The sequence below is a fragment of the Gorilla gorilla genome, chromosome 15 (genome assembly GCF_029281585.2).
Source record: "Gorilla gorilla gorilla isolate KB3781 chromosome 15, NHGRI_mGorGor1-v2.1_pri, whole genome shotgun sequence".
Classification (NCBI taxonomy): domain Eukaryota; kingdom Metazoa; phylum Chordata; class Mammalia; order Primates; family Hominidae; genus Gorilla; species Gorilla gorilla.
This window is the reverse complement of record NC_073239.2, coordinates 104,872,878-104,900,480: the sequence shown is the minus strand read 5'-3', so window position 1 is coordinate 104,900,480 and position 27,603 is coordinate 104,872,878. Positions and strand designations below refer to the sequence as shown.

The 27,603-nt window shown below is 36.0% G+C and overlaps 1 protein-coding gene and 1 pseudogene across 7 annotated transcripts in view; one reads left to right on the top strand and one right to left on the bottom strand.

The window, feature by feature from the left end:
* GALC (galactosylceramidase) overlaps positions 1 to 27,603 on the top strand; it is a 109,812-nt gene that overhangs the window by 36,030 nt on the left and 46,179 nt on the right. For 5 of the 7 annotated variants that reach the window (XM_019010001.4, XM_055361798.2, XM_063698099.1 and 2 more), the window contains 7 exons: positions 7,362 to 7,451; positions 8,179 to 8,265; positions 10,230 to 10,380; positions 12,375 to 12,555; positions 16,557 to 16,720; positions 18,135 to 18,211; positions 23,261 to 25,128. In XM_019010001.4, the coding sequence (XP_018865546.2) occupies positions 7,362 to 7,451; positions 8,179 to 8,265; positions 10,230 to 10,380; positions 12,375 to 12,555; positions 16,557 to 16,720; positions 18,135 to 18,211; positions 23,261 to 23,407 (897 nt within the window). In that variant the 3' untranslated portion in view covers positions 23,408 to 25,128. Of the gene's footprint in view, positions 1 to 7,361; positions 7,452 to 8,178; positions 8,266 to 10,229; positions 10,381 to 12,374; positions 12,556 to 16,556; positions 16,721 to 18,134; positions 18,212 to 18,288; positions 21,042 to 23,260; positions 25,129 to 27,603 lie in introns of those variants that run through there. The other 2 variants (XM_019010002.4, XM_055361797.2) reach the window with 2 other exon arrangements.
* LOC101137689 (shieldin complex subunit 2-like) lies at positions 2,837 to 5,552 on the bottom strand (annotated as a pseudogene).

Sequence of the window (27,603 nt, the reverse complement as noted above, 5' to 3'; positions counted from 1 at the left end):
GTTAGATAATGTGATACCTCCAGATTGTTCTTTTTGTTTAGGATTGCTTTGGCTGTTTGGACTCTTTTGGTTCCATATGAATTTTAGGATTGTTTTTTCTAATTCTGTGAAAGATGATGTTGGTATTTTGATAGGAATTACACTGAATATGTAGATTGCTTTGGGCATTGTGGTCTCATTTTCATAATATTGATTCTTCCAATCCATGAGCATCGGATGTATTTCCATGTGTTTGCATCATCTATTATTTCTTTCAGCCATGTTTTGTATAATAGTTCTCCTTTTAGAACTATTGGTTCTTGGTTAAGTATATTCTTATATATTTTTGTAGCTATTCTAAAAGAGATTGAGTTATTGATTTGATTCTCAGTTTTGTCATTATTGGTATATAGCAGTGCTGCTGATTTATATACATTATTTGTGTACATTGATTTTGTAACTTGAAACTTTACTGAATTCATTTATCAGATCTAGCAGTCACGTATCAACAGAGCAGAATACAGAACCCAAAAATAAAGCCAAATACTTAAAACCAACTGATCTTTGACAAAGCATTCAAAAACATAAATTTGGGGAAAGGACATCCTATTTAATAAATGGTTCTGGGAAAATTGGATAGCAACATATAGAATAATGAAACTGCATCCCTACCTCTCACCTCACCGTATACAGAAATTAACTCAAGATGGATTAAAGGCTTCAATCTAAGACCTGAAACCATAAAAATTCTAGAAGAAAATCTAGGAAAAATTCTTCTGTACATTGGCCTAGGCAAATAATTTATAACTAAGACCCCAAAAGCAAATGCAACAAAACCAAAATAAATAAATGGGACCTAATTAAACTAAAAAGCTTCTGCAAAGCAAAGAATCATTGGAGTAAACAGACAACCTACAGAATGGGAGAAGACATTTACAAATTATGCATCTGACAAAAGACTAGCATCCAGAATCTATAAGGAACTCAAACCAGCAAGAAAAACACAAATCCCATTAAAAAGTGGCAGGTGACATGAATAGACATTTCTTAAAAGAAGATATGTCTATAGCCAAAAAAACAGTTAAAAAAAATGCTCAACATCACTAATCATCAGGGAAATGCAAATTAGAACCACAAAGAGATACCACCTTACTCCAGCCAGAATGGCCATTAAGAAACATCAAAAAACAATAGATGTTGGCATACATGTGGTGAAAAGAGAATGCTTATCCACTGCTGGTGAGAATGAAGTTAGTACAACCTATATGGAAAACAATGTGGAGATTTATCAAAGAACTAAATTGATTGATCTGCCATTCATTCCTGCAATCCCACTACTGGATATCTACCCAAAAGAAAAGAAGTCACTGTATCAGAAAGTCACGTGCACACATATGTTTATGTAGCACAATTCACAATTGAAACATGGAATCAACCTAAGTGCCCATCAACTGATGAGTGGATAAAGGAAATATATATATACCATATATATATGGTGTGTGTGTGTGTGTGTGTGTGTGTGTGTGTGTGTGTGTGTATATGGTGTGTGTGTGTGTATATATATATATGCTGTGTGTATATCTATATGGTGTGTATATATATATATACATACACACATCATGAAATACTCTTCAGCATAGAAAGAATGAAATAATGCCTATTTCTTTGAATGTCTCATTTTTTGTGTGTGTGGTTGGAAACGACCTTATATATAATATATGGTAGCAACTCATATATAATATATGCTATCAACTCTGGGCATTGATCCTCTCCCCCTTGAGGCTTGTTGTGGTTTATTTATTTACTTAGTGATTTGCTGGAGTATTTTAGTTAACTCTGTTCCCTCCTTCTTCCCCTCCACACACTGTAAAGCCTGAAATGTTGCTCCTTGGAGAATGTGGCTTTGGGCATATCCACAGTCACCCTGGGGTGACATTTGTTTTTCCAGGACTCTGTCTGGTTCCTTGATCACACCTCACTGTAAGTTACACTAATTGCTGGTGGATTTCTGTATTGTTTTAAACAATGCCCTGGGGACTTAAATTGTTCCAAAGACTGATCCAATTAAATTCCAGCTCATTTTCAGGGGTGGTTTCAAGTTAGTGTTTTAGTTTTCTTCTGACCACAGGAGATTTTTTTTTTTTAAACTGTCACTTTTTTTTTTTCATTTCATCATAAATTTATTTTCAGGCAGTATGATAATCTATTAATACTCGGCATACTCTGAACTTACAGAATAAGTACCACTCTATACTTCCTCATTAATGACTATCATTTTACATGAGCTTCTTCTACAATCACAGTGAGAGAACAGATTGCTACATGTTTGCTGGTAAATACATTCAGTAAGGCACTCAAATCCTAGACACGAACTAACCACAGAACGCTCTTCCCCGCTTTAATAAATTGAAACATGATCTCATTTCCTTCGTTTTCAATGCTTTTTATAGAAAGACACGCTTGTCTTGAACTTGTCTAAACAGAGGTTTATATAAACTAATCCATTATCATGTATAGTTGTAATCAAGGAAATGATTTCACATTGACGGTTTTTTAGGTAGGGATAAGTAAAAGCACTGCAGCAGTTTCTGAGGGAATGTCTTCCCTGTGGTTCCTCATACTTAGTACAATGCCTGGAACGTAGCAGGGACTAAATACAGTGAACAAATGGGCAAACCTTTAATTCCCAGGGATCTGCTACATATTGCCTTGACTGGTAGATCATTTCACCAGAAGAAAGGAAGAAACCAAAAAACAAAAATAATCTTTTTAAACCTCACAGGATTTTCTTAGAAAAAAGTTTTCATTGAAATTCTCTTTGTAAAATGTATTTAATAAAAAATCCAAAGCAAAAACCCTATCATTTATTTACTTCAAAAGACAAATCATTTCAGTACTTCTTCCTTGAAATGCCTGCAATTTCTTCCCCTGGCCTCAGAGAAGGGCATCGACTCCATGCTTTACAATGTCAGGATAAAAATCCAGGAGGGAGAAATCTTGTTGTAATGGATAGCTGCTTTCATCTAACACAAAAAGGCTCTGAATCTTTGATGCACAAGGTTCTGCGCTGACTGCCGACAAGGAGTGTAACAGGTCTGCCATGACCATCCCATAGGTGATCTCTGAGGAAGGAACTATCACTCTGTTGAGGCAGTCTGCAAAAATGTTGAGAAGAATCTTCTCTATCAGCTTTGAGTCTACACGGATGCAAACATCATGTCTTCCATCAACTACAGTCATTAAGGCTGGCCTATAGTATATTTTCTTCATAGTAAATGGAAAGCAGCTAAAACATTGTTTGTAGATCCTGTTCTCATCTGTTTCTAGTTCCAATCCATATTTTGCGCAGCCAGTATATATGATGTTGGGAAGAGAAGAAAAAAATACTCTTCAGAGAACTGTGAGCATTTAGAGCTATCTTCTGAGCTGCCGTAATAGGAAATGACAGCTCTGAAATCTGGGCTTTAATTAGAACTACTCCTGAACATTTATCCTCTAGGTGGGTTGCTAAGTCTGGTATCTTCCCAAAGGAGGGTGCACTTTTTTGAAATTTTGCTTTAAATGTAATTGCCCTTACATCATCATCAAACAAGCACTCACAGGATGACCAAGGCATTGTATGCAATTTTAGGTTTTCTAGTGTGTAATTGCGCTGAACAAAAAGATATTTAAATTCCCAAATATAACCTTTTTTCCTTTGAAGTTGAGGGTACCAGGCTGCTCCAGGACTCCATAATACAAGCACATAATGTTGATCTTGGGCCTGTTCCACTGTTAACATAACTTTTTTCTGCTTCTGTCCTCTATAACTGTATACCGCCTCTGTCAGTATAGTGAAATCAACAACTCTTAGTATTGTGTGGACTAATACATCAGGCTGAAGGTGCTCCAGTTCTACAAAGTCTATACTGTTTACCCTCTGAGGCTGCCTCGGAGGAAGATCTCTGAGGTAGGAATGTTTTGAGGGCACATGTGCCAGTAGGTCTTGAAGTACAACATCACTAACTACACTGGAATATTCTTCAGGCTGAATAGATGAATAACTCCCAAGATTTAATAACTGACTGCTAAATGTTGATTGTAGTACTGTCTCGCCAACCCATTGGTCCTCATGAATAACAACATCTGCGAGTAAAATTATATCTTCAAGAAACACTGTATATGCCCAAAATGCTGCAGTCCTCTACAGAAAAACCTTCTTAGTTTCTGATTGATCAATTACTGTAACTGTTGCTAAAGGCACTTTGGAGCCAGAATTTGGTCCGAATTTTATGTTTATTTCCTTCACATGACGTGGAGATAGCACCATGACTAAACAATCATACTTCTGGCTTTTAGAATCACAGTTTTTTATTAATGACTTTTTTTAATACCCTTAAATTCAGACACATTCCTCTGATCCATTTCTACAACAGAATCTCCTGCATTAGAAATCAACTTCATTTTCTTAGCTACTTGAAGGACTCTAGATAGAGCTTCAGACTGGCCCACTTTATCTTCAGAGGTGCAGCTTCTTTTAATAGCACTTTTGTGGAAGATGTTTAGTTGGGAACACAGTATTCCTGAGCTACACAACTCAATACGTATCTCATTTGGTGGCAGTTCATCTTCAGAACTGAAAAGTTCTTGAGATCCTGTATTTTCTTCAGGACCTTTGTCAGAGTTTATGTGAATGTGGCTATTTTCTGTTTTAGGACAAACGGGACTAAAATGTTCAAGAGAATATGCTTGGTTTTGTCCACTTTCATATGCTTCTGTAAAATCATCAAGTTGAATGGAATTCTCTTCAGATATTCTTATCTTCCCGTAACTTGCCTTTGGTTCAGTCTCCATGTTTACATTCCCTTTATTTATAGAACTTCGCCCTTTATCTTTCTTTTGAGCTAAAAAAGCAACCTGGCTGGAGGTAATTATACAGAGAAATTCCGTTATCAGTTGACATTTTAAGGTCTGAGACCTTCCTAACTGCTGCTTCAGACCTTGGCTTATCTACTGTGTTCAAGGAAAATAATCCCAAACACTGGTTTTGTATTTCATGATATTCTGTTGGCACACACTCTCTTTATACCACTTCAGGCCCTATATTAATTTGTTTAGTACTAGAAACCAAATCCAACATAGCTGCACATTTGTGGCCTAACTGAAACAAATTTGAGTGAAAGTTCTGACCACATATATCTGACTGATGTTTAGGCTGTTCATCTATAATTTTATTTTCACTGAGAAGCTTTTGATACTTTTCAGTTAAATGCAGAACTATGCTTTCAAATCCACATATTTGCATATTAGAGCTCGTTACCTCACTCAGTCTAGAGGAGTGAATCTTCTGGGATTCTATATTCTGTGTTTCAGAAACAGAATGTACAAAGTCATCTTTCACATGAACATGTCTATTCATACAGTTTGCTAAGTAAGAAATAACCACTAAGATCTGGAGAACCAATAGATTCTGGGACTTCATAGTTTTCAAGATTTTTGTGCTGTTTTTCATCCTTCAGATATAAAGAATGTTGACTGTATAAAAGCTGAATTTTTTTCCAGGGGTCAGCAACGGACATTAAAGAAACTGTGTCTTATGATACTGTCATTTTTAGTGGAGCAACAGGATACTAGGCTGGGTGGTCCTCAACAGGATATTAGGCAGGGCTGTGGTTTAGCTTATGCCTATAGTGAAGCCACTGGTCTCTTTTTTCTTTTCACCAAAACCTCCATTATTTTTTAGAACAACATTAGTCTTAAACCTCTCTATGCTCTGTGTCAAATATCAATTCCTTTAAGAAAAGGTTTGAAGCTATTTCATGCCTTGCCTCTCCCCCTAGGTAAATCTCTAATCTCCAGTAATGTCACCTTTCTTATTGTTGAAATGTATGTTTTCTCTTAACCTGATTTTTTATTAGTCTGGCTAGAAGTTTTTCAACCGTGTTGATCTTCTCGAAGAATCAGCTTTTGGTTTTATTATTTTCTTGTGGTTTTTAAATTTGTTTTTGTTTAATTCTTCTTTGCTCATTATTATTTTCTTTGCCTATTTTGTTTTTTTCTTTATTTTTATTTTTACTTTTTAAAAAAATTTTATTTCCACAGTTTTTTGGGGAACAAGTGGTATTTGGTTACATAAGTTCTTTAGTGGTGATTTGTGAGATTTTGGTTCACCCATCCCTGAGCAGTATACACTGAACCCAATTTGTAATCTTTTAAAATTTGCTCCTATTTTTCTAGTGTCTCAAGACAGAAGCTGAACTCTCAAATCCTTTCTTGGTTTCTAATCTAGGTATTTAGTGCTGTAAATGTCCTCCTAAGTATTGCTTTAGTGGCATACCACAAATTGTGATATGTTGTGTTTTCATTTTTATAAAGCTGAAAATTCTAATTTCTTTTTCTTTTTCCTTTGATCTATTGATTATTTAGAAATTTGATAGTTTGTAAATATTTTTGACTTTTCCAGAAGGTTTTCAGTTATTCATTTCTGATTTAATTCTATTGTGGTTAAAAATGTACTTTGTGTGACTTGAATCTTCCTGTATTTATGAGGACTTGCTTTATGGATCAGAGTATGGTGTAGTTTGGTCAGTGTTCCATGTGCGCTTGAAAAGAATGTGCATCCTGCTGTTGCTAGATGGAGGCATTTATAGATGGCATTTTGTTTGGTAGTGTTGTTCAAATCTCTCATATCCTTGCTGATTGTCCATCTAGTTGTACTATCAATTACTAAGAGATGGATATTGAAATCTCTGATTATGAAAGTAATTTTTTAATGGTCTGCAAAGCCTGAAATAGAACTGTGTACTGTAAGTATTCTGTGACTGTGGAATCTCTTAAAGTAGGGATTATGTCTCATACTTCTTTTGATCCCAGCTCATAGTTGTGACTATTTAGTAAACAGTGATGGCAATCTGAGAACTATGTTACATATATTTAGCTGACCTTAGTGTGTATTTGATATCTATATATACTATATATACACACACCCATACATATATATATATATATTTTACTTCTTACGTGAAAATGAAAGTTATATTTAGATGAGATGTCTTTTCAGTGAAAACATCCTTACTTTTGCTTTTTATTTGATGTATTTTAGTTGGAAAACAGTTATAACAAAAAATTAATCTGTATGCCATATATGTCTCTACAGTTTAGCTATGAATTCAAAATTTGATCCAGTTGAAACGCCATTGACCTTTGCATTTGACTAGGAACATACAATACACATTCAGTAAAGATTATATTATAAAAAAGTCTTTAAAAATGTGAAATAAACTCATATTTGTTACCTAGTATATGTAAATTTCTGTTAATCTTGGGCATTAACTATTGAACTTTTTTTCCCCTAAGGTAGCTTATACATCATTTGGATAATGTATGTGATTTTTTTTTTTCAGAGTCATAAACATTCTAAGTGCATACGGCCATTTCTTCCTTATTTCAATGTGTCACAACAATTTGCCACCTTTGTTCTTAAGGGATCTTTTGTAAGTAAATATGTTTAACTTTATTTTGGTTTTGATTTAAGAATTTATATATTCTGTCACAGGCCAGTAGTTCTTAAGTGAAGCCTTATATTATGAACTTTTAACAGTTTGCATATGAATTGACAGAGGCCCTGGTGTCTTCTGTCTTCTGACTTGCTTTAATTTAACAGGACAGAAGCCAGTAGGAGGTAAAATGCTCTGTGACTTTGAGGAACACTTACAAAAGTCACTTGCAAGAAAGTTGTTCTTGGTGGTAGAAGCATTTTATGGTCTAGGGAACTTTCAAGCATTGATATTTACAGTATACTATGCCAAAAATATTGTTTAAAAGTACCAGATACTTGCTATTTCTGTGAATTGTTAGGTTTGAATTGACAAACTGCAGTACCCTTTCTGATTACTAATGGCATAAGAATTGTTTTTTAATACCAGAAAGTTATTTTAATTTAGAAGTTATTACACAGGTACAGTAATGAATATTTTTGAAGCAAAGACACTGTAATTTTTTTATCATTTGCCAAAATTCTTTAGTGTTTAGAGAAGAAAGTATTTGCTTGAACAATGTTTTCCTATTTTTAAAAATATTATTATTTAATATTTGAGGTGTTTCTCCTGATAAATAGAGATAATATTGTCATTGGTACATTCTTGCTGGTACTGATTTTGGGAATCCTCAAAGAGGATGTGATGAATTACTCAGCCATGCTTTTTTGTCTTTTCTTTACAGAGTGAAATACCAGAGCTACAGGTATGGTATACCAAACTTGGAAAAACATCCGAAAGATTTCTTTTTAAGCAGCTGGATTCTCTATGGGTAATTTTAAAGTAAATTCTTATATTTTGGGTATTCCAACAGTAAAACAGTAAAAGGGCACAGAAATGTCATTAATTAAGAATTTTTATTTTTATAAGTTTGTGTGTTTATAGATGTGTTTAGCTCTTAGACATTTAATTTGTCTTGGTGGATGGTGACGCCATCACCTGGCTTCCCAGGTTGGAAATTTAAGTCCCATTTGAGACTCTCTGTCTTTCCCACTCACCCTCTGTATCCCGCCAGTGGTCAAGTATAGACGATTGTATCCACACATTTCTCTTACTCACTCCTTATTCTCCATTACCACTGTTACTTCTTGTTTCAGTTCTTCATTATCGCTCTCCTGGATTTCAGAAACTGCCTCTTGTTTTTCCAGTCTGACTTTCCAGGTCACCCATCACACTGCTACGGAGTGAAATGTCAAAAATGCAGATCTATTTTTGTGACCACTGTGCTCAGAGGACCTCAGTGATTATTTTCTTAGAAGTTAACATTCCTTAGTGTAGCACATGGCCCTCATTATCCTCCCAGAAGGTAGAAGACTGGTCTTCTTCCTAGAGGTGTGTCCTACTAAACTGGCCTCTCTTCACATGCTAAACTTACATTTTTCAAAGCATAGCATGCCTGTTTATTTACCTCTGTGACTTTGCACATACTGTGTTCTTCACCTAGAATGGCCTCTCCTCATCTTTGTCATCTTTTGAGACTCGATTCAAGTGTCTTTTCCTCTGACGCTTCCTCACCAGTCTTAGCTCATATTCACCTAGGGCCATGTGCTTACCTAGTTAAATGCTTTTCCTGCGCCACTGGACACCTTGAAGACTGAGCCTTGCCTTATTTAGCTTTATATCCCAGGTGCTTCCCACAGTGCTTCATCCATGGTGCTTTCTGGGGAAATGTTTCAAAGAACGAATTGGCCCAAACAAGCACATTATTTCACTTAATTGACACAAGTCTACCACTTTTTCTGGTTATTATTAATGTTCTGATAACCAACTAGTCACTAACAGTGATAAAACACCTTATTATATATTAAGTTCTGAAAAAAAAGTTCATACTTTTTGTGTAACAAATTGCTAGGAATGGCATAATAAAATTGATTTTCCTCATAAGAAAAATAATGTCATTTGGGGTTATTCTTCAACCTGAATATAACGTCCGGTATTTCATAGATCTGATCATCAATTTACCATTAAAACAAGGATAATAACTCCTTTTATTCAAAATAGAAAAAAACTGTTCAAATTTCATAAAAGGATTCCAGTGTCTTCAGAGATCTACATTTAGCATAGAACAACTTTGATACTGGGAGCGTTTTCCATTGGTCACACACTAGGCTTAGCACTTTAAAAGCATTATCTGGTTTAATCCTCACAGAAGTCTATGAGGTATGTATTTTTTCCTCATTTTGTAGATGAGGAGATTGTGACTTAAAGAGATTAAGTTGCCAAGATCGTAAGTGTGACATAAGCCTAACTTGCTAGTTGAAATATATATTGATCATAAAATGAGCAGGATTTTTCTCTCTTAATTGTAAAAGGATTTCTGTGATTAACAGCTGGGTCGACAGTGATATTTTATGAATTTTTCTACCTTAGTAAATTACTGAGAGAAAAAAGCAGATCTCTTAGTTGCATGTATCGAATATATCCAAGCTTTAAGGAGCTTACTGTGTAGTGGAAAAGAATAGGCTAATAGAAATAGATTTTGAGATTATTTAGTCCTTCCCTCCATGAAGTAAGGTTGTTTAAAATTATAAAGCATAATTTTATAAAGTTTTCTAAAATACTTAGGAAAAAAAGATTCCAAGGGCCTTGATATTGGTGAGTTTTCCACAAATGTTTAGGAAGTTCTAACAGAAATGATTTGGACTTTTCTTTAAGCTGATTTTTTTAAAGCTATTTTGTCCACATGAGATGAGCTATAGTACCTGGCCCTGAATACAGTAGTGTCTTCTTTTTCAGCTCCTTGACAGCGATGGCAGTTTCACACTGAGCCTGCATGAAGATGAGCTGTTCACACTCACCACTCTCACCACTGGTCGCAAAGGCAGCTACCCGCTTCCTCCAAAATCCCAGCCCTTCCCAAGTACCTATAAGGATGATTTCAATGTTGGTGAGTATTTTTCACTAAAACTTAACTTGGTCTCTATATTTAACAGTAGTGTGTTGATTTCTACCTGTCAAACTGGGTGCATGATGGAGTGGCTGTCAAAAGCACATTCATTTACCTCCTACATCTCATATGTGGTAAAAGGAGGGCTAATTTTTTGCATTACTTTATGGTAAATCTAAATTTGAGGACCCTGTATTTTTCAGTTTCAGAAAAAAATATAGGGTTCATTGTTAGAATGAAAGTTATAGTTCTAGTTTGTTTTTGGTGAAACTTAAACTTTGTAACTTTGCTACTGCCCCATTAGCCATTACTGACATCTTCCTTCTGTGTGGAGGTTAAGACACATTGATATCTGTCTTTCTGCAGTGCTAGTGAACTGAGTGCTTATGGGCAGTTATGTTGTCCTTGGGTGATCCAACTCATTATATACCACCCCGTGCTTTTTTTTTTAATTGAGCTTTCTTGGTTTTCTAGGAAGATCTGTCCTAAAGTTGTTAGAAAAGTTTTTGGTTATAGGTGATTTAGGAAAACCACTTGGAAAAAAGTTAGAAGACATGGTCATTGTAGTTATATTCCTAGTGAGTAAGTAACAAAATTTGTTGACTGCTTGGTGGTGTTCTGTAGGTTTATGGGTCTCACAGACAGGGTCAGGTGGCTTTGTAATCTGCTCCTAAAATCTGTAGCAGCAGGAGAGTAATAGGGAGGGAGCTGGCATTGCTGGAGCATCACTTGAAGCTCCTGTTTGCTGCAGAGCTGCTTGTTCCATCAAAGATGGACACTCCTATCACCCTTTCCCAGTCACTGCTACAGGGTCTCACCTCCCTTTCTCAGGAAATGATCTAGTTGGCTGGAGTATAAGGCCTTTTGGACTGTGTAATGGAGTCCTCTCAACTATAATACAGACAACAGTGATCCTCAGGGGGAGCTTAGTGGTTTGTTTTTCTGCAACTCTTTGAAATGGCCTCTTAGATAAACCCATTAATTTTGTGAAACACAGGGTCTTTAAAATCTGTTGCTCGCTTGGTTCTCTGTTAGCAAAAGTGACTTTTGCCTTCAGTAAGTGAGGAATGTGTGTGGGATATGGCCTAGATAATGAGATTGAAGAACTTCTGCCAGCACCAAGACCAATATTTTGTGACCCTGAAGACTAAGAGGCAATTTCAAACCTTCAAATATAAAATGTAATACTTTATGAGCTACAATATAAATTTAAAACTAAAGTTAAATATTATAAGCTAGGCTCTGGAGATACTTGTTAGGGTTCTAAATGTCTCAAATGAGGTAATGAATGCAAAAACACTTGGAAAAGCATGAGGTATAAGAGCTATAAGATGTGTAAAATTTCTCCTCTACAGCATTCATTATTGTAAGACTATAATTTAATTTAGTAAAACTAAAAAGGGATTGATAACTTAGGCCCAAAACTGGTTTTTGCTGCAGTTTAGAAGTAGAAGAAAATTTGTAAATTTTATGCTTGATATAGTAAACCTTTCTTATGCTCTTTTGGCAGATGATTGTGACGCATGATTTGGAACCTTGCTTGACAGATATTAGAAATAATAAAGCTATCCCTTATTGAGCCCTTGCGAGGTGCTGGCTTATGTACCTGTTTTCTTTAATTCTCGTGTCCTCCTGCAAACCTGGAAATGAAGAAACTTTAGATGCAGGGCAGTTAAATAACTTGTCCAGGGCGACAGACTGAACTCGAATTTGAATCTATGTCTTACTTCAAAACTCATGACCTTTCCTCTACACCAGATGCCTGGATTAAATATTATGCAGCATCTATATGTCGAACTCATCATCTTGATATTTAGTAATGATGATACAAAAATTAATGTATCTTTATTAGACCTGGGCCCTAAACTTTGGTTTAGATTTTATTTATTTATTTAAAAGCTTTCAGAGGTGTTTCAGACATACTATAAAATATCAGCAAGGAGAGCTTCTGAAGGATTTGATACTAAACAGAGAATTTCTTATATTCTGAACAGATTACCCATTTTTTAGTGAAGCTCCAAACTTTGCTGATCAAACTGGTGTATTTGAATATTTTACAAATATTGAAGACCCTGGCGAGCATCACTTCACGCTACGCCAAGTTCTCAACCAGAGACCCATTACGTGGGCTGCCGATGCATCCAACACAATCAGTATTATAGGAGACTACAACTGGTAAGATTGATGTTCTCAATGTGGATCTGGCTGAAGTACCCTTGTAATACTGTCAGGTACATTTTGAAGTGAAGAGTTTTCAATGGTCCTCCTGTTTCAAGAACCTAATAGTTGTGTAATGTGTAATATTAAGGGTTGTTGAATAGTATGGTGATGACCACAAAGCTGCAAATTGTTTTGCTGCCCCAGTGTCCTTCCCTCATCTTTGCCCTATTTAATAGTGATTATTACAGGAACAATTTGATTCCAGTATAAAAACTGAGGACTTTTGGACCCAATTATAATTTAATATTTGTTTATAAATAGACGGATTTGTGAGGTATTTTTAAGTTTTTGTTTCGCTGGGGAGTTGATTTGTTGATCTGGTGTTGCCATCTAGTGGACCAATCTTAGAATTACACCGTCTTAGCCTTATTAAAAAATCTATTTACCAGGTGACAGTAGATGGCAATAGTAAAAAGCTAATCAGCTTTAGTCGCCTAGTGAATTTAACTTTTTATTTAGTCATCTGGTAAAGAGACAAGTTATATTATTCACATAAAATATAATGCCAAACTAAAACTTTCCCTTCCTCTTTAGTTACAGAATTTCTGTGTGCTGACTTATTCCACCTGTCTTATGTGTTTCTTTTTCATTTTTTCCTATAACTAGTATGATTCCACTGTGGGAAAAAAAACACATAAACATTCCAGGTTTAGAGCTAGTACTAGTAATACCAAGCCACCAAAAAGCCATATCCGAAGCTTGGAAACTGGAGAGGGAAGAGAAAAGAATTCTGAAAAGAGCCTTGAATTGCCTGTCTATGGAGTGTGCAGAAAGTGTTTATCCCTCCTGAAGTGCCTTACTCCCAGTTAGAAATCCTGATTCTAGTCCCAAGCTGTGACATAAGTCTTAAGATACTTTTAGTTATCCAGAGCCCCTGGAACCCTTATAACACTATGAAGAGTTATTGAGGTGCAGTGAAGAATTCTTTCCTAATTTAGGATGACATTTGTGGCTTGTGTTTTTACACAGAATTTCTGCTTGTCCCATTGTCTCTGAGGTGGAAACTTTACCTAGATTTTCCCATTATGGCAGTGGAGTTCGTGGCATCCTTATTTATGACTGGTGGTCTTATTGTAAGTCCAGTGGCTGGGTTTAAGTGTCCAAGGCCTGGGTCCCATTGTTTTGATCTCCAGTTTTGAAGTCGCCATATAGGCAACTTTTTTTTCTGTGACATCCCCTATACCCCATGCACTTGAATACCATAGAGGGCTCTTTCTAAACTCAAACTCAATCTTATTTCTGGCTGGGACTCCAAAAAGATTGAGAAGCCCCTTAATTGTAGTATAGAAGTGAGATATAGCACCATCCAAAGATTTACTCTCCCAAATCTTCATATATTTGAATCTTCATATACATCTTCACAATTTAAATAGCAATACTCAGTTTTTACTAGGATCTATTGCAGTGGGTAAGGAGGTGGGGACGAGGGATGGGGAAGGGTGTAGAAGGGAAGAGAGTGGCATATTCTGAAAGGAAAGGAACCGGGAAGTTGCAGTTTTGCGTGTCAAGAAAGGCCTGCCTTCATCTTTCTGAAGCCCTGTTTTCATCATGTTATTCCCCTGCTCAGGAAGATGCAGTGACTCTCTCCTGCTACCTGTGTTTTCCACTTCTAGGCTTGATTTCCAAGACCCTTTATAATTTGGTCTCATCTATTATGTGTTATTTTCCAGTACTCCACCCTCTATTTGAGGCAGCCAGATCGGCTCAGAGATCCACACAAATCCCTTGTTCATTTCTGTTGTCTGGCTGCTGTGCCCACTTATTGTGGGAAAAGGAGGGAATAAAAATTGGGTAATAGTAGGCACTTTGATGGATTTCCCACACAACCACTTTATGGTGGAGATATCATCGTCCCCACCTTGCAGACTGAGAAACTGCATCTTTGGAATAAGATTTACCCAATATTTCACTTGTAAGTGGCAGAACCAGGGCTAGAAGCCGGGTCTGTGTGACTGAGTAGCCCATTCTCTTTGGAGTACATCTCACAGCCTCATTTTAATCATCTTCTTCCTAAAGGTAGGAAATGGGAAATTTGTTTAGTTTATCTGTAGTGCTATTTTAGTAAATCTGCTCTCAATGTGTGCACACTACTCAACAGTTTTTAGACTTGTGTTTTGAGTAGAACCTCCTCCCTTATACCTAGATTTAGTAATTTACCAGCACAGTAATTTGATTATATGGGATAGATTGTACTATAACTGGCTACTTCTATGTTGATAGTGAGCATTGGTTGGAATCCTTTAAAGACAATCACAAAATTATCTTTCCCTGCACACAGCTGAACTCTCTTTGATCAAATTTGCCTTATGTATTGGCTAGTTTTTGTTCTTTCAGCATTACTGAGAGATTGCGGCTGTGGAAGAACAAACCACACTTTTATTCCATTTCATTCATTATCTATGAAATTGCCTGGCAAGTTCTGATGCAAGAATCACTTATTCTAGAATGTGGTATATAGAAAAGGAAAGTTTGATCTTCTCTCATTCCAACTCTAAATAGAATAATTTTATGGTGCTGATGGTATTTGTAGCACTTTCAAACTTCTGATGAACCAGAAAGGAGGTAAGGGATATAAGTACCAGTGTTGATTGCCAGTGGTTTCATGCTGGTGATAATCTATGGAGAGAAAACTCCCTCTGATGTCAGAGAACATACAAGAGAGACTGGGCTTGAGTTACTTAGCATTTATCTTCCTGTAAAGTAGTCCAGCTCTGCTTAGATAATTAAGTGTGGATTTTCCTCCCTGTGTAGCTGATGTAGGTACTTCTGTAATATTTTCCTTTATGTAGTAAAATTTCACTGTGCAAAATTCACTGATAAGACACAGAAATGTAAAAGCCACATAATTCTAGATCTCATTCCCCCCAGCCCATTTCCGGAGTGGATTTCTTGGTGTTTCCAGTTTTATGTGAGATATATTGCTTGATTTATGACTTGGTTATGTGCAGGCTTTCTTTTTCTTCCCACTTGCAGTTAGATACTGAGTAGGAAGTGAAATATTTTCAGAGATCATGTTGGTTTGGGGTGGTTGTAGCATTCCAGAAGGAAAGTGTTGTACCTGGTAGCATTTGTAAGAGGAAACCTGGAGGAGAGCTCACTGTAAAAGCTCTGGTAGTCCCTGGACAGCTGAATCTTTTCCCATCTTTGATAGACTGCTGTGGATCAGTGAGCCTAGAACCAGGATTTTATTGCTTCCTTATAGACAGATACTTCATAGGGGAAAATGGTCCTCAAAGTGGCATTCCTGGACGAGCAGCATCAGCATCACCTGGGAACTTGTCGGACATGCACATTCAAGGGGCTGCCCCAGATTTACTGAATCACGCTGTGGGGTAGGGCCAGTGAACTGAGTTTAGGAAGCCCTCCAGGTGATTTCAGTGCTGTTCAGGTGTGAGAAGCCCTTCTAGAGAGTCAACTCTGTGGTCTTTGCAGAAAAATAATTTTAGATCTTTTCTTCTGGAGTTTTAAAGTTTTGTTAGATTTAAATGTAAAAGTTGGCCCCGGAATAGCTTATGTTCTCCCAAAGGCTCCTAGCATTGCCTTCATTGCCTCTCTTTGTTGATGGAAGTTTGAATAAACATTTTCCCTCAGAATTGTGTGGAACTTTTTACTTTTTAATGTGTTCATAGACAATAGTGGCATTTTAAAATATTGTATTCTTAAGATGAGAAGTTGTTTTATTGTAGAAAAAAATATTTTCTCGGGAAACTTAAAAATCATAACTATTATTGTCCAGTAATCATTTAAAGAGGCAATGAAATGACTTAAGTCATGTAACATTTAAAACTGTTGTCAATAAAGATTCTTGAAGCCCATCTCTGCTACAGGCTTAGACTTAGCAAATCACATTCTCACCTCAGTTAGAAGTTTGGAAGCATGTGCTGTGAAATGACATATCTGTACTATGTTACAAAGGGCATATTTTAAGAGTACTAATCAACCGTTTTATTTTGCAGGACCAATCTGACTATAAAGTGTGATGTTTACATAGAGACCCCTGACACAGGAGGTGTGTTCATTGCAGGAAGAGTAAATAAAGGTGGTATTTTGATTAGAAGTGCCAGAGGAATTTTCTTCTGGATTTTTGCAAATGGATCTTACAGGGTTACAGGTGATTTAGGTAAGTGACTTTTTTTTTTTTTTAATAGCATATGACTTATGGGCTGTGTTACTTTGAGCACCTACTTGTTATTTGTGGGAGTGATAAAAAGAATTCAACCCAAGGTGTTTGGACATCTAATTGGGAAGGGATGTAAGCAAATACCAAATAGTTTACAATTATAGAAAGTTATTTAATTCCTAGAGATGGGGGCAGCTCTGTGGAAGGGAAAATAGTTGTACAAAGCTTTTAAGGGTATTGTAGAGTTGAACTGGGCTGTGAGGATAGGATTTGCATAGATAGTATCAAAACCATCTGAGGTAGTGGTGGTAGGGAGAGAATGCTCAGGAAGCACCATAAATAAAAGCAAGAGTATAAGACTGTTGCTACTGTACCTATAGAAATATAAGGAGGGGAATTGATCGGCTTAAAATGGAAAAATCTCATTTTTGAATTTAGTTAATACTTGAAAATAGCTTGACTTTTCTCAGTCATCTTTACAGCCCTTGTGTTAGGTAGGATAATATTTTATCCAGAATAGGTGCTTCAGATATGTTCAGATTGAACTGTGTCCACTTCAGATTGGTTTTGATACACACCACTCCTTTGAAGCTAGACCTTACTGGTAGTGACTTTTCTTGATTCTCAGTCTCTTGACTTTCCTCTTACCTTAATTTAAAAATATCTCTTTTATAGTTTGCTGCTCTTTGCTTTGACTCCATAAATAAAATAAAAATTAAAGAGGAAGTAGGTAGTAAAGATATTAGAACAAGAGTTACATATTCATAGCATTACTAATCTGAACTTACCTCAGTGATATTGAAATCGAAAACATAGAACCAGTGAGGTTAATTGAGTGGCCTAATGACTCAAAGCTAGTTAGTGGCAGAACTGGAACTAGGAATTTAAATCTGTGTCTGCAGTCCCTATTGTCTGTTTTAAACCACCTACTTGAAATTTTGTCCTGGGGTTCTTATAGGCATTCGAATAACACTAATTCCAAAAATTAACTTATTATTTTCTCCCTCTAAGTTAATGCTATTACCATGTGACCAATTAGACTGGCTGGAAATTTTATATTCTCTCTCTCTTGTCTTCCATATTCAATCCAGTCATGTATAAATGTGTACTTGAACTACAGATGCTAACACCTCATACTATCACTGGCTTTTAAGTTTATTTCACTGGTTCTGTTGTGAGCTCACATATAGTATATGGCTCAGAGTAGGATCTCAGTATATGCTATTAAATGCATGGCTAAATGAAAAATGTTTTGGCTTAACTCAGTTGTAGATCTGGGAATGAAGGGACATAGCTCTCTGTTGAGGCTGACTTTACTACATACAGATGCCACTCGAGAACCCCACTGAATTATATGATTCTGTGATTGAGATCTCAAAATTATATCTATTGGGATAATATTTTTGTGTTACAGCTGGATGGATTATATATGCTTTAGGACGTGTTGAAGTTACAGCAAAAAAATGGTATACGCTCACGTTAACTATTAAGGTAAGTATTGCTGATTGGAGTCTGGAGGTAAAATGCTCTTTTGTTGTGCCTTTCTATAATTTTCTGTTATAAAATAGGAGGGGGAAAGTGTGACATATAATGAAGAGAGACAAAGAATCTGCCTTGGTGCCGGGAAGCCACTCATCCCTAGGATAGTTACGTGTGTGAGGGTAACCTATGTGAGAACCATCAGCAGTTGACTTTATCAGGTCACTATTTTTTTAAAAAATTTTATTTTGTTTTTTAAACTGAGGCATAATTGATAGAGTCAATAATTGAACTATTTTTTTCAAGTTTGTTTGAACCAAGACTGTACATGGAGCTTATAGATGTAAGCAAAGCCATATACATTTATTTTTGATGGTTAAGAATAATTTGATTTTCAATTATAAGCATAGTTTTTAGAAATTGGTTTCCATGAATATTTTTGTCAGAGAAAATACCAGATTAATTTTAGTATAATAGAAATATAAAAATATTCCTCAGAATCACTGGGTGATCATGAGTTACTGCTCGACAGTGCTTCCAAGGGATGCTGTGCAGATAAATTTTTTGTGTATAATGTGTTGGTCTCTCCCAAGATAGCTCTCTCACAATTTTGTTTAGAGTGCAGTAGAAATTAAAAATCAGATTCCAATAACTTTGGAATTTGTTCTCTCCTCTCAACCACCAAAAATGACAGCACTAATTTTTTTTTTAGCATTAACAATATGTATATTGAAGATTTGGTTTGGATGTCGCATAGATTATTTAACTATACCACACTAGCCAAATTGTAGCCATTTTATAGCAATTATAATAATATTCACTATTATTGAATTTGAAGATTTTTTCCAAACTCATAGATATGATTTGTATTTCCTTGATAATTAGGGAGCTTGCACATCTAATGTTTACTGGCTATTTGTATTTTCTCTTCTCTGAAGTTGCCTGTTCACTTCTTTCTTCATTTTTCTATCATCTTGTCTTTTTCTGGCAAATTTGTATGAATTTAATATGTATTCTGAATAGTAACCCATTGTCTGTTACATATGTCACAACTATGCTCTTCCCTCATGTGTATTCTAATTTTGCTTATGGTATTTTTGATGATTATAAGTTTTACATTTTGATACTGTCAAATATTTCACTTTTTATTCATTGCTTTTATGTTTCATGTTTTAAATAAGGCCTTCTTGTTTCTCAAGGTTAGGAACATTTTTCCCCCAAGCTAAACAAAGTTTAGGATTTATTTTTATGTGTAAGTCTTTAATACATCAGAAATATACTTGTGAATTGTAAGGGGAAGTATTGAATATAATTTTTTAAAAAATGGATAGCCATCATTTATTACAATGGACTATCCTTTTGCCCATAATTTACAGGCTACCTTTTTGATGTAACAAATCAGCACATGTGCACATGCTTGTTTCTGAACTTTTTTCTGTTCTCCATATTGATGTTTGTCTATTATTATCCAAAATCACACTTTTAATTGGTGTTCACATTCTAAAAGCTTTGATGATACAGTTACTCCCTTGCTTCCTTCAGAGTTTTCTTACCTGACCACTTGATAGAAAACAGCGCCCCATCTCACTCTCTAACCCCTTTCTGTTGCTTTATTTTTCTCCAAAAGTTTTATCCCAAGCTGACATCACACATATTCTGTTAATTGTTCATGTGTTTTCCTACTTCCTTCACTAGCACATAGCTCCTTTAGTGACAGGCTTTTCTCCATATTCCTCACTGCTGGCTCTGTAGCACCTAGAAAAGCGCCTGACAGCCAGGCAGAGCAAGAGTCCGAATAATACTTGGTAAATGAATGAATGGATATCTGGTGGGGCAACTTCCTCATTGTTTCTTTTTCAAAATTATCTTTGCTATTCCACTATATTATTCGATTTGACTTTTAAAAAACAAACTTTCAGTTACTTGAAAAATGGTGCTGGTATTACATTAAATTTATACATCAATTTAGGAAAAAATGACTTTTTTTTTTTTTTTAACAATAATGTGTTTCCCCATGAGAGAACACAGGAACAAAAGCATGCTATATTTCACCATTTATTAAGATTTGCCACTATGTCCTTCAGTTTTATTTTTGCAAACTTTTGATTAGGTTTGTTTTAGTAATTTTATGAGTTTTTTTGAAATCATGAATGAGATTTTTAAAATTTTCTTAATTTTTTTCAGGTACTTTGCATACCTGGTTAAAATATCAATAGGATGTGAGGCCTCCTGCCTCACATCCTGTTCCTTCTTCTTGACCCCATTCTGTGTCTTGTACTTCTGATACAGCCACTCTTCACTATTTTAGCTGTTTCTTCTGGTGTGTCTTTAACATAATGTGATTCATTACTTTTAAAAATTGGCTCTTGTCTTGCTACTAGGATGGATAGGGCTTCGCTGGCTCGCACCCACCTCACTCCCCTACTCCTGTTATTTTGTGTTTCATCAACTATGGGCATTCTGTTTCCTCTTGAATCTCAGCTTTTGCCACATACTCTGAGGGTCTTCTGTAACTATCTGCACTAAAGTAGTCTGTCAGGCACCCATTGTCACCTTGACCTGGCTTAATTTTTACATGCCACTTATCTTTTAGCTCTCATTTTGTGTGTGTGTGCATATCTGTCCATCTCCTTCTACTAGAATATAAGCTCCATAAGAGCAGGGACCTTGTCTTTCTTGTTCATCTTAAATTCCCAGTGCATTAAACAGTATTTGACATATAAATCTTCTTTGCAGAAATAAAAAAAAACAAAACATCATCTTCTATGTTGCCCATATTCCAAATTACAGCTAATGTGAGGATTTTGTCACTGACTATCAGCCACCTGTTGAATTCTTCTCAGCACTTGTCAGGTGACTTGTCCCAGTTCTGTTGCATGGTGGGTAGCACAATGGACTTTGAAGTCTACTATATTCTACTTGCAAGTATTTTATATTGCACAGCTTCAATTTTCCCATCCATGATATCATGAAAAACACTTTTCTTATGAAGATTCAATGAGAAAAAATATATATATATATCTATATATATATATATATATATAGTACCTGATATGTGGTAAGCACTTAATGAGTCAAGTTAATATTTTTAGGAGTAGGAGTGTTTGGAACCAGACAGACCAGCATTCATATTTCCTCACTAACACATACTGAGACTTCTAGCAAGTTATTCCACCTCTTTGAGTATCCATTTCCTTATCTGTAAAATGGAGATAACTTCTGTCAGGTTGTTTTGAGGGTTAAATGTGTTTCATTCTTATATTCAACACATTTTTATTAAGCCCCTACTGTATGCATTTTACTAAGTCCTAGGGATACAGCAGCAAACGAAACAGACAAGATTCCTGCTCTCTTAGAGCATATATTCTTCTAGGACAGGGGTTGGCAACTTTTTCTGTAAAGGGCCAGATAGTAAATATTTTAGACTTCATGGGCCATGTGGTCTCTGCTGTGGCTACCCAGTTCGGCTATTGTAATGAGAAAAAAAGCCATAGACAATAGACAATAATGAGAAAAAACACCATAGACAATGGATGTGGCTGTGTTTCAGTAAGATTTTATTTATTAAAAAAAGGGTGGTTGGCATGTAGGTCATAGTTTGCTGAGCCCTATCCTGAGATAATAAACTTGTAAATAAGTTTATAAATGATTATGAAGAAAAAATAGAGTCGTGAGATAAAGTAGCTCTGTTACCCTGATTCTCTAACCAGGGAGGTGAGGAAAGACCTCACTGAGTGGGTGGTACTTGAGTGCAGACTTGAATGCTGGGAAGAACAATTTGAGCAGACCAAGTGGCAGGTGCAAAAGGCAGGTGTAGCTGACATTGTGTGAAGAGCAGCCTGGAGGCTGGGGTGGCTGAAGCCTGGGGAGTCAGGAGAGATAAGGTCCTGTTAGACAGGTTTTGTGCTTAATGTGATCTGTGATTTGAGTCCCTTGGCTCGGTGTTAATATTGAGTGTTTGATGGCAGCAGAAGATGTTCAGTAAGCACTTCTAGAGCTGAAGATAGCTGTGCAAGTCTGTAGTAATAGGAATGTGGCTCTGAATTTGGAGCTAGGTGACTTGGAGTAAAAACCTGTGACTTTGAGCTTTAATCTATTAAGCCTCAGTGTTTCCATGCATAAAATAAAAGAACTAAATTAAGGCCCATTACATTATACTTCCAAGATTAAAAGCAGATTTATTCTGGTTCTTGGCCCAGTGCTTTGAGTTTTGAGCTCTTCACCTTCTGAGAGTAGCTAGTTTTATATGATTGACTGTAGTTAGTATGCTGTGAATATGGGCTCATAAATGTACTATCATAAAGATAATAAGAGCTGAGATTTATTGTTTACCATGTGCCACGCACTGAGCTAAGTAGAATGGCAACATTCTGAGGAAGGTGTAATTTTTTCTTTCACTGTCAGTGACCAGTAAGTCACACCTTATAGATGCCTCCCTTCTTCCACCCGCTGCACCCTACTCCATCATCACTTTAACTGATGGTTACTGTTTTTCCAACTTAAGGGTAGGAGCTTCATATGGCTTTGAAGTGATATTCTATTCATGGCAACAAAACACAAAAACTAAGGTTAATTATTTTTCTTCTGGCTGGGCAGAGGCTCCTTAATGAAAACCTTAAGGAAGCAATGAGGTAGAAGCAGATGTTTTGACTCCAGCAGTCATGTCTGAAGAGCTGGTGGCTGTTAGCCACACCACTTGTACATGTGACTACTTATAAATAACTTTTGTTAAATTTTAGTGAGCTTTTTTCTAAAACTTTATAATAATGCCTGAAAAGTTTTGCATTTTGTTGGTTTTAAATTTTGGTGGAGCACAGGAAATATTGAGGTATTCCTTGTACATTGGGAACGATTTGAGTAGGTAGATAAGAATTTCTTCCTAGAGTTTTTTTCTGTATTTTAAACTTTTGCTCAAACTTATGGAATTGTGTTTTGCTGTGGTTAAGTCTTGAGTGAGTAGTACATTTGCTCCACTAAGTAGTGGGCCATACGTGATCAAGAAACAGACTTCAGAGGACCATTTTCATATGGTTTCAAGGAATGTGTTTCTTTCTACTCTAGGGTCATTTCGCCTCTGGCATGCTGAATGACAAGTCTCTGTGGACAGACATCCCTGTGAATTTTCCAAAGAATGGCTGGGCTGCAATTGGAACTCACTCCTTTGAATTTGCACAGTTTGACAACTTTCTTGTGGAAGCCACATGCTAATACTTAACAGGGCATCATAGAATACTCTGGATTTTCTTCCCTTCTTTTTGGTTTTGGTTCAGAGCCAATTCTTGTTTCATTGGAACAGTATATGAGGCTTTTGAGGCTAAAAATAATGAAGAGTAAAAGGGGAGAGAAATTTATTTTTAATTTACCCTGTAGAAGATTTTATTAGAATTAATTCCAAGGGGAAAACTGGTGAATCTTTAACATTACCTGCTGTGTTCCCTAACATTCAAACTGTGCATTGGCCATATACCCTTAGGAGTGGTTTGAGTAGTACAGACCTCGAAGCCTTGCTGCTAACACTGAGGTAGCTCTCTTCATCTTATTTGCAAGCGGTCCTGTAGATGGCAGTAACTTGATCATCACTGAGATGTATTTATGCATGCTGACCGTGTGTCCAAGTGAGCCAATGTCTTCATCACAAGATGATGCTGCCATAATAGAAAGCTGAAGAACACTAGAAGTAGCTTTTTGAAAACCACTTCAACCTGTTATGCTTTACTCTCTATAAAAAGTATTTTTTATTTTCCTTTTTAAGATGATACTTTTGAAATGCAGGATATGATGAGTGGGATGATTTTAAAAATGCCTCTTTAATAAACTACCTCTAACACTGTTTCTGCGGTAATAGATATCAGCAGATTAATTGGGTTATGTGCATTATTTAATTTTTTTGATTCCAAGTTCTGGTCTTGTAACCACTATAACTCTCTGTGAACGTTTTTCCAGGTGGCTGGAAGAAGGAAGAAAACCTGATATAGCCAATGCTGCTGTAGTCGTTTCCTCAGCCTCATCTTACTGTGCTGTGGTCTGTCCTCACATGTGCACTGGTAACAGACTCACACAGCTGATGAATGCTTTTCTCTCCTTACGTGTGGAAGGAGGGGAGCACTTAGACATTTGCTAACTCCCAGAATTGGATCATCTCCTAAGATGTACTTACTTTTTAAAGTCCAAATATGTTTATATTTAAATATACGTGAGCATGTTCATCATGTTGTATGATTTATACTAAGCATTAATGTGGCTCTATGTAGCAAATCAGTTATTCATGTAGGTAAAGTAAATCTAGAATTATTTATAAGAATTACTCATTGAACTAATTCTACTATTTAGGAATTTGTAAGAGTCTAACATAGGCTTAGCTACAGTGAAGTTTTGCATTGCTTTTGAAGACAAGAAGATAAGTGCTAGAATAAATAAGATTACAGAGAAATTTTTTTGTTAAAACCAAGTGATTTCCAGCTGATGTATCTAATATTTTTTAAAACTAACATTATAGAGGTGTAATTTATTTACAATAAAATGTTCCTACTTTAAATATACAATTCAGTGAGTTTTGATAAATGGATATACCCATGTAACCAACACTCCAGTCAAGCTTCAGAATATTTCCATCACCCCAGAAGGTTCTCTTGTATACCTGCTCGGTCAGTTCCTTTCACTCCCAATTGTTGGCAGCCATTGATAGGAATTCTATCACTATAGGTTAGTTTTCTTTGTTCCAGAACATCATGAAAGCGGCGTCATGTACTGTGTATTCTTATGAATGGTTTCTTTCCGTCAGCATAATGATTTGAGATTTGTCCATGTTGTGTGATTCAGTGGTTTGTTCCTTCTTATTTCTGAAGAGTTTTCCATTGTATGAATATACCACAATTTGTTTCCTCCCCACCAGTTTCTGATACTACAATTAAAACTGTCTACATTTACAATCTTTGTGTCAAATATATTTTTATTTCTTCTGGATGAATACTGAGGAGTGAAATTCCTGGGTCTTATGTTAATTGTATGTTTAACTTTATAAGAAACTACCAAACTGTTTTCCAAAATGATTGTATGGTTTTACACTTATATCAACAATGTTTAAAAGTTCCAGTTACTCTGCATTCTTGTCAGTGCTTCATGTTGTCATTCTTTTTAATTTTAACCCTTAATTGTGGGTGTATAGTATGTACATTTCTCTGATGACTAAAGCTATTGAGCAGATGTCATGGACTTAATGGACATTTATGTACTTTGTTTTATGTAATATCTATTCAAATATTTTGCTCATCTAAAAAATTCTGTTTTTTCCATTGAGTTTTAAGAGCTCTTTACATCTTCCAGATACATGTTTTTTTTTTTAAAAAAAAGTTTTGAAAATTATTTTCTCTATTTCTACAAAGAGCCTGATGGAATTTTCATTGTGATTGCATTTAAATTATAGATAAATCTGGAGAGAACTGATATCTGACTAATATGGACCCTTCAAATCCATGAGCAGTTACACCTTTTTAAAAATTTTATTTTACTTTAAGTTCCAGGATACATGTGCAGAAGGTGCAGGTTTGTTACATAGGTATACGTGTGCCATGGTGGTTTGCTGCACCTATTGACCCATTCTTTTAAGTTCCCTCCCCTCGCCCCCCACCCCCCAACAGGCCCTGGTATGTGTTGTTCCCCTCCCTGTGTCCTTGTGTTCTCATTGTTCAGCTCCCACTTATGAGTGAGAACATGCAGTGTTTGATTTTCTCTTCCTGTGTTAGTTTGCTGAGCATGATGGCTTCCAGCTTCATCCATGTCCCTGCAAAGGAAATGATCTCATTCTTTTTTATGGCTGCGTAGTATTCCATGGTGTATATGTATCATGTTTTCTTTATCCAGTCTATGGTTGATGGATATTTGGGTTGGTTCCATAACTTTGCTATTGTAAATGGTGCTGCAGTAAACTTATGTGTGCATGTGTCTTTATAGCAGAATGATTTATATTCCTTTGGGTGTATACCCAGTAATGGGATTACTGGGTCAAATGGTATTTCTGGTTCTAGATCCTTGAGGAATCACCACACTGTCTTCCACAATGGTTGAACTAATTTACATTCCCACCAACAGTGTAAAAGCACTTCTGTTTTTCCACAGCCTCACCTGCATCTGTTCCTTCTTGACTTTTTAATAATTGCCATTCTGACTGGCATGAGATTGTATCTCATTGTGGTTTTGATTTGCATTTCTCTAATGATTAGTGGTGTTGAGCTTTTTTTCATGTTTGTTGGGTAGGTAAATGTCTTCTATTTGAGTAGTGTCTGTTCATACTCTTTGCCCACTTTTCGATGGAGTTGTTTTTTTCTTGTACATTTAAGTACTTTGTAAATTCTGTATATTAGACCTCTGTCAGATGGATAGACTGCAAAAATGTTTTCTCATTCTGTAGGTTGCCTGTTCACTGTGATGATAGTTTCTTTTGCTGTGCAGAAGCTCTTTAGTTTAATTAGATCCCGTTTGTCCATTTTGGCTGTTTCGCAATTGCTTTTGGCATTTTCATCATGAAGTCTTTGCCCATGCCTATGTCCTCGGTGGTATTGCCTAGATTTTCTTCTAGGGTTTTTATGGTTTGGGTTTTACATTTAAGTCTTTAATTCATCTTGAGTTAATTTTTCTATAAGGTGTAAGGAAGGGGTCCAGTTTCAGTTTTCTGCATATGGCTAGCCAGTTTTCCCAGCACCATTTATTGAATAGGAGATCCTTTTCCCACTGCTTGTTTTTGTCAGGTTTGTCGAAGAGCAGATGGTTGTAGATGTGTGGTGTTATTTCTGAAGTCTCTGTTCTGTTCCATTGGTCTATATGTCTGTTTTGGTACCAGTACCATGCTGGTTTGGTTACTGTAGTCTTATAGTATAGTTTGACATCAGCTAACATGATGCTTCCAGCTTTCTTCTTTTTGCTTAGGATTTTCTTGGCTATACGGGGTCTTCTTTGATTTCATATGAAATTTAAAGTAGTTTTTTCTAATTCTGTGAAAAATGTCAAGGGTAGTTTGATGGGAATAGCATTGAATCTATAAATTACTTTGGGCAGTGTGGCCATCTTCATGATATTGATTCTTCCTATCCATGAGGATGGAATATTTTACCATTTGTTTGTGTCCTCTCTTACTTCCTTGAGCAGTGGTTTGTAGTTGTCCTTGAAGAGTCCTTCACATCCCTTGTTAGCTGTATTCGTAGGTATTTTATTCTCTGTGTAGCAATTGTGAATGAGAGTTCATTCATGATTTGGCTCTCTGCTTGTCTATTGTTGGTGTAAAGGAATGCTTGTGAATTTTCCACATTTATTTTGTATCCCGAGACTTTGCTGAAGTTGCTTATCAGCTTAAGGAGTTTTTGGACTGAGATGATGGGGTTTTCTAAATTTAGAATCATGTTATCTGCAAA